Consider the following 8,157-nt stretch of genomic DNA (forward strand, 5'->3'; position numbering starts at 1 on the left):
TTCCCTAAGGCATCCAAACCAGTGGCTCTCAGCATCCCCTGGAGGGCTGATGTAAACAGATCCCTGGGCCCTACCTGCACAGTGTCCAAGTCAGAGGGTCTGGGATGGGGCTGAGAATGTGTGTTTCTAACCAGGTCCCAGGTGATGCTGTGTGCTGACCTGGGGACCGCGCTTGGAAGCACTGAATGAGGTATCAGTGAAGTTTATAAAAATTGAAAAGGAAAGAAGCCACTAAGACCTGTATTTCTCTATATGCCACCAGTTAAATACAGTCCAATCAAAGCCACAAATTCTTGGTAGGACACCATCTCTTAGAAGCCAGCCCCAGGGAGACCTCACGCTTGGAGCCAGGATTTCAGGCCCCATGAAGAGGCAGAAGGGAAGGCCCAGCAATCACACTCTGGCTCCTAAACCACGAGTCACCCTATAAAAAAAAGTGGGACTGCCAGACAGGGTCTGGAATAAATAATGGGAAACCCTTTTGGAGAGAAAAAAAGCACCTGGCAATGATAAATTTAAAACAGACTTATAAAACCAGGGGTAAGGACAGACAGAAATATTCCGTGGTAAGTGCCATTAATCTGCAAGAGGAGGTATAGTGAGGAATGCAAATCTCTTAGTTTTAATTGTTCTTTCAAATGCTTCCACTAAAACCAAAACAAGACAAAACATTTAGAAAAACAAAAGCAAACAGTAAACTCCAGCTGGGGCTGATCTTTATTTCCAGCAACAAAGCTGGGGGGCGGGGGTGGGGTCAGGAACCTCAGTGAAGGGCTCTATCTCGGGTTCAGACAGTGGAAGACAACACCTCTACAGTTGGCTCAGTCTCCTTTTAACCTGTAGGGGTGCAGTCTGTTTCAACCCTATTCCCAGCACAAGAGTCTCCTTAAGGAGACTGACTACACGATGCGGCTTCACCTCTTCCTACAGATGGGGAATCACCAGTCAAAATGGCAAACTCCAGACGGTGCCAGACATAACCAACTCCTGTGAGGTTCAGGTGTCAGCCACCACTACTTGCTGAGGTTTAGTTCAGTGTTTTCCAAACCTGCCACCCCTAAAACCCTTGGGGGAGCTTCAAAATAATATAAAGCCCTTCCCTCTAGATTCTGTACTAATTGGTGTTTAAAAGCCCCAGATGGCTGTGTTCCATGGACCCTGCCCTTCCCTAACACCCCCGTGCAAATGCCAGAGTGCTATGTCTCTCATACTCTATCTGAAATAAGAGTGTAGGGCCTTTGGTTCCATCCATTCTGGCTTCTCGGGGGCACCTGAGTTCATGGCTAGCAATGCTACAGGGAAGTAAATTTTCTACACAGCTGAATTCTATATATCACTATCTTCAATGGCAAAAGGAATACCTTATTTACATCTTTCTGAAAACCTAAATACTGAATTGGTAAGGTGTACATTCAAATAACTTGCTTTATAAGAAAATAAGTTGCACTATTTTCCTTCTTACTATTATAACAGTTATCTTCAACAGTATCCACCCAGATATCACACACGCATGCCTATGTAACAAGCTCAAAGACTAGATGCGTCTCACCCACAACACAGAACAGCGAAGTTCAAACAAATAAATTACAAAGACTGAAAGGGGCAAGTGTTACTGGTTGTCTTCCCCCTCGACACCCAGGGTCCGTGTTCTATGCCCACCACGAGAGGCCACAGGGGAGCTGACAAGCTAACACGGGAAGCAGTCTGCCCCCTCAAGCTGCTCCATGTGTCCTAAAAGGGAGAAATAAAACTTAGAACCAACAACTCAGCCAGCACCACCATTGTGGGGAAACCCGGGACCCACCAATCTAACAAAAAGATACCCCTTTTCTTGGCCTGGACTTGTCTCTAAGGAGCCAACACTTAATCAGTACAAAAGAAAACAAAAGAATGGAGGAAGACATTGTCTTACCTTGCTACCGAAGGTCTCCCCCCACCCACCTCTATCTGTATCAATTAAAACCACACAATCCCAGTTATGCAGCCAGTGCACTACAAGGAAGGTCCCAGCTGCACGTCCTGAGGGATTCCACGTAAGAGCAGACACAAGAAGTCATCTGAGCTCACTGAGGAATTAGCGCTGTGGTGGGCTACAGCAGGGCCCTCCACTGAATGACAATACATTTCAGCTGAGCGGCGCTTGAAGCTACTCCTTCTCTCAGCTCTGTTGTGGATTTCTGGCTTCTCAGCCCGTTGCCCCCTACCCCCAACCCAGCTCTGCAGAAAGTGAGGTGTCTGCAGCGTGTGCTCCTTGACCCACAGCCATCCGTCGCTTTTATCTTTGATCCCAGGCACACGGCCATGAGGTATTAGAGCAACCCCTCGTAGTCATAAAAGAACGGTTTCAATTTAACAAGCAAGGTTGAGAGCATTTTCAAGTTACATTCAGCCAGATGAGTACTTGCAACAATACCTCATTCTTCTTGCAGAAGGGATATAAGGTGAGAGATATGAAAGCCTGGGACATCCAACGTTCCTACCTTTGTTTTTAATAATGGAAATTTCATCTGAAAACCTGTACCCAGTCCACACTCCGTGCGCCTGCTTTAAGGATATAAAATCCCTCCCTCCATCCTTACTGGTTTTTCTCCACCTCGCCATCGACACACACAGTATTTAAATCAACTCAATATGATGACAGACGAAAAGGAGAAACATGCAGTTCTAAGGCAGAGCAGAAGATGGGAAATGACTCCGATGTTTTTGGTTAACTAAGCAAAAATGTTGTAGTCGCTCAAGATTACGATGCTGTCCTCAGTTCAACCTCGGATTCACTGGCATGCTCTTCTTTCCCACGAGAGGGAGCCGTTGAGCCGAGGCCTCTGCCAGCCTTTCAAAACAGAGCCAGAGCCCAGAGAAACAGTTGGTGGCTGGGTATAGTCCATTTGCACTTTCAAACTTGAATCAAAAAGAAAGAGCCTAAACAGAATTGAAATGCACTGGACAGACAGTGACTTGTGGAAAGGGAGGAGCTCAACACTGACCGCAGCAGCACATGGGCAGGAGCCTTCTATCCAAGGCCAAGGGGAATATGCTCTAAAGAGATGCCTGGGTTCTACGAGGAAATCTAGATGTACCTATAACTTCTCCTCCCATTGAAGGCAATGTAACTGAGTCACAAATACCACACCACCAGCAAGTGCAGTTCAAATGACAAAATGATGTCATGAGAAGAAAACTTTAAACATTTTTTAAAACTAATACGATTTTCTAGGTTTCCTTCTTAACAGTCGTATTTTCCAGAACTTTAAAAGAATATTCTCAATTCCTTGGCCCTCTCTGAATCTTACCAGGGCAGGACTTTTCTGCAAGGCCTGTCCATTTTCATATGAAAACCTCTTCAGTGACAGTGGCCTAGCTCAGTGTAAGGTCCTGCAAAACCTGCGGGATGAGCCAGTTGATCATTTTCTTCTCACACTCAGCCTCAGCATAAGAAATGAGAATCACATGTGGCCACATCTGGTGCAATATCCTGGCTTAAAACCACACAGATTTCTACACAAGTACAAAACCTGCTCATGACTCTCTTGGAAAACTAATACTTCAAAACCCTTGCTAGGAATAAAGCTCGTTTGTTGCACCATCCTAAACTTGTTACTTTCTGTCACCGCATGTAAGCAGATGTACTACTGCAGGAAAGCAACAGAAAAACACCATTTGCTCCTTGGTGAGACCCTTTACCAGACAACCACATTATTACCCAGGGGCAATCCCAGCCTCTTGACAACTGCAATGTTTTACAGGCACATGCATTCCATGACAAAGACAGCTCGTTTGGTATTATCGAGAGTAAACGGTTGGTCAGAGCCCTCTCACCAAGAAAAAGGTGTAGGTGAAGTATGCACTGGTGTGTTCTAACTCTCGGGTTCTAGAGACTCCATACATTGCACACACTATCAGACAGCATTACCCAGTATGCAGGAAGGAAAGTGGTTTTACACTCGGCAGACAGGTGTGTGCCCCCACACAGTTCATTAGAGCAAGCAGGGCAAAGGGACAGAATTCTCAGCAGCACCCCCTAAAAATTATAACCCTCCACATTTCATACACAATCTCATTTATGCTTTTAAGCTGAACAATAACCAAAAAAAAACCCTAAATATCATATTTGAAATGAAAGATCAGAGTATCCTCTGGGCCCACATCTTTCATGCAGTTGAAAAGATGAAAGGTCACAGTCTAATCATTTGCATGAAGCAGTCACAAGGGAATCTACAATTTGCTTTTATTGATCTTATTTTCAGAGTATTTAACTAATAGGATCTGGGGTTTGAAAATTTTCCTTTTATTTCTCACAATGTCCCTGTGCAAGGAGTTGGTAAGACTGGCTCCAAAGGAATAACAGGGCCCAGGAAGGTTAAATATCACATCTCAAGACTCATTGAAGGTCACGGTCACAGCCAAATTAGAATCTGGAGCCATGGGTCATCCATCTGGGCTGGTTAGACTGGAACAGGGAGGCAGGAGGAGAGGGAAGAGGGAGAAAGTGGGGAAAGGGTGACAGGAGAGGATCCCTGCCCTACATGAGCATATGGCGCTACCTGCAAGGACTCTACCCTGAACCCTGGAAGCAGCTGAGATTCCCGCACTAACTCAGAGGACAGAGGCCTGCTGTGTGAGGGGCACCCCAGGACCTCTTTCCTGCACCTCAGATCCTGCACAGGGAACAGGTCACATGAACGTGCACGTGCCATGGAGCACGGCGGCAGGCAAGGCCATCCCAGGCTAAGGCGGTACTTGCTGTTCCTCCTCAGCTCTTTACGCTGTCCAACTGTGCTAATTCCTCTCATCCCCTTACAAAGGGAAACCTTGAACTGAATGAAGGGCAAGTGCTGAGAGTGAGCTCTGACCAGCTGAGACGACAGGCGTATCCCACGCATCCCCGTTCGTGACCGCGCAAGAGGGTGTGTGCACCCATGTCTGTCCGTGCATGAGAACGTGAACAGTCACATGTACATGACTCAGGTCCTCTGCCACCCTTCATTCCTGCCTCGCCATCCCGAGGATGGGTTCTCGAGGCAGAAAGGCAAGATCTGGAGGCTCACCTGGATATGGCCTCAAGTTCCGATGTGGCCCATTAGAATTTTACCACAAGTAAACTCAAAAAACTCAAAAAAGCAAAGTGGGATGAATAGAAGATAAAAACAATCAATCAACTTAACCCTACTCTAGGATCCTGGGAAAACAGGATGCAGTCAGTCACATGGTGTAATCACTGTCTTTCTCTCTGGGTTGCTTCTAATTCTGTTCTCTTTCACGAGCAAAAACCTTAGGTTGGAGAGTTCTGTACACGTCTCCATCAGACCAACAGCATTAGGAACAGGATAGGAGTGAAGAATCACAGACCCAGGACCAAAGCTCGGTGCATCCCTGGGCTTTGTGCCTCCAGTGCTGACAATCGGGGGTCCAATGGTTGAGAGACGCCAGGTGAGCGCATGATGTGGCCCAATTCCACACCGTGGCTGTTGCCTCTGAGAAAACTGAGGTCTGTTTTGGCAACAGTGGCCAGTGATTAATACGTGCTAGGTGTGTGTGGACTGTGAAAACATCAATGTGGTGATGATTCTTGCCATGCCCACCTCCCCACCAACTGCATACTATTTGCGAGGTAAAGGTTCACGTGCACATGCACGCATACCTGTCTGCCTGTGTGTGACTACAGTCACATGTTCACATTCAGAGAGAAATATCCACAACATCACCAAGAATGAGAAAGACCACCTCCACCACAAGATGAAGTCGAGTATGTTCACACCACAATAACCATGTACACAATGACCATGTTAGTCACTCTGCAACACGGCCAGCCAGGAAATCCCTTCTGTCCCCTCTACAACTTCCTCTGAAGCTACTTTAAGGATCACAGCCTCCAGTTTTTCTGGGGAAGATTTTAACACTGTATGTCTAACTCTGTGAGGAAAGCTCGTCAATGATCCCATGACTCAGCGGATGTTAAAAGGGAGTGGGGAACAGGAGCACCAGGAATCAGTGAAATGCCACCTGTCCGGGGGACAAGCCCTCAGCTGTGTGCATGCAGGAACCTGCCTCTATCCCCACTACCCATCCCCAGGGTTGTGAGAAATCAGTATCCAGGAATGGGAACATCTGGACAGCAATAATGGCCGAGCCCTGAGGGATTCTTCAAAACTGCCTGACCAGGACTGGCATTATCTGTAGTCCTCTTGGGGGCCAGGGGGCAGAGGGGGGGGCAGGGCGGGACAGGCAGGGGCAAGAGGTGGTCAGGGTGGCATCTACCTGCACTCTGTGGATGCTACGGCCTGGGACTCAAATGCCTTCAGTGGAAGAGGTGCCACCCACCCACACCCAATTCCACAGACTGCTCGGCAGTGCACACAACATGCACATATTCTGCTTCAAAGGCCAGGTGGTGAAATGTTAACTTGTCACATCAAAAAGAACAGAAAAGTAGACCAAGATCATCCACTAACAGAACTATGCCACTTGCAGGCCTATTTCAAAACCTACCCTGAGAAAAACATGTTCCCTGCCACTCTACCGCTCATCTGGAGCCCAGGGTGGGTGGGTGGGAGAAGGCTTAAGTAAGGAAGTGAGTTCCCTTTCTGGGTGAATGCAGTTGGTGAATGCATTGGCACCCAGGGATGAAGGCAAATCCAACTGACGGATCTTCACAGAACAAAAGGTGCAGGCGCCTGCAGCCCATGCAAAGGTGTGCTCTGTCTCTCCCTATCTTGCTTCTGAGCATCACTTCCTGCTTCTTGAGCCCTCTGAAGATGAATTTTGAGCTTGGTGAAGTGAAGTGGGAAACCGGGGTCTGGCACACATGCGGGCACCCCTGCCGGACTTTACCTGTTTCCGTAAGTCCTGAGCCGACCGATGCAGAGGGGGGTGGTGATGGTTGGCAGCGGGCCCCTTGGCCGAGGAACCCGTGGAGGGGGCCGCTGCGGGGTGGTGCGCTGAAGCCTGCTCCCGGCGGCTGTCAGCCCGGTGGTCGCTGTGCTTCTCCTTCGCGGGAGTGGCCTCTTTGCTTTTGTGTTTTTGAACAGGTTCCTTCTCCCGTGTTGACCTGCTGGAACCATTGAAAACTAGAAAGGAAGGAGAAAACAAGAAAAAAGTAACTACCTTGAACACTACCACACAAACTACTGATATGGTTTGGCTCTGTGTCCCCACCCAAATCTCATGTCCAGCTGTAATCCCCATGTGTGACGGAGGGACCTGGCAGGAGGTAGCTGGATCATGGAGGCAGTTTTCCCCACGCTGTTCTCGCGATAGCAAGTGCATTCTCATGAGATTTGATGGATTAAAAGTGTTTCCCACCTCACGCTCTATTTATTCCTGCTGCCACGTAAGATGTGCTTTATTTCCCCTTTGCTGTAAGTTTCCTGAGACCTCCCCAGCCTGTGAGTTCATTTAACCTCTTTCCTTTTTAAATTACCCAGTCTCAGGTGCTATCTTTATGGCAATGTGAGAATGGACTAATACACCTCTACTCCCTGAAGTCAAAAATAATCAACCATCAAATGTCAGACGTTCTCCCCAAAAAAAAAAAAAAAAAAAAAAACAGCCAGCACCTGAATGCAGATGGGAAGAAGCCTAAACATCAAGAGACAAAATTAAATTTAAAATCCTAACCATTAAGATTTTGTGCTTTAGCTAAAACAATGGAAAATCCACTCTTTAAAACTCCCTACAAGAAAACTCCAGGACCCCTCAAAGTATCAACCTCATACCTTACGAAAAAGAACTTTTAACACAGTCTCATTCCAAGAACATGACCACCTGGAATATAAAGACAGGGGATCCAGAATAAGGAAGTATATTCTCAGCCGGGTGCCGTGGCTCACGCCTATAACCCCAGCACTTTGGGAGGCCGAAGCGGGTGGATCACGAGGTCAGGAGACTGAGACCACCCTGGCTAACACGGTGAAACCCCATCTCTACAAAAATACAAAATATAAATATATATAGCCAGGCATGGTGGCGGGCACCTGAGGCAGGAGAATGGTGTGAACCCGGGAGACGGAGCTTGCAGTGAGCTTAGATCACAGCACTGCACTCCAGCCTGGGCGACAGAGTGACAAAGGGAAGGAAGAGAGGGAAGGGAAGGAGGGAGAAAGGGAAGAGAGGGAAGGAAGAGAGGGAAGGGAGGGAGGGAGGGAAGGAAGAGAGGGAAGG

The 8,157-nt window shown here is 47.7% G+C and overlaps 1 protein-coding gene across 5 annotated transcripts in view; it reads right to left on the reverse strand.

Annotated features, from left to right (window-relative positions):
• The window catches only part of JARID2 (jumonji and AT-rich interaction domain containing 2), a 284,760-nt gene that overhangs the window by 28,313 nt on the left and 248,290 nt on the right, over positions 1-8,157 (reverse strand). For all 5 annotated transcript variants that reach the window (XM_017874507.1, XM_017874509.1, XM_017874511.1 and 2 more), the window contains one exon: positions 6,829-7,064. In XM_017874507.1, coding sequence (XP_017729996.1) covers positions 6,829-7,064 — 236 coding nt within the window. The remainder of the gene's footprint in view (positions 1-6,828; positions 7,065-8,157) is intronic.

The sequence above is a fragment of the Rhinopithecus bieti genome, unplaced genomic scaffold (assembly GCF_001698545.2).
Source record: "Rhinopithecus bieti isolate Rb0 unplaced genomic scaffold, ASM169854v2 scaffold_7684, whole genome shotgun sequence".
NCBI lineage: Eukaryota > Metazoa > Chordata > Mammalia > Primates > Cercopithecidae > Rhinopithecus > Rhinopithecus bieti.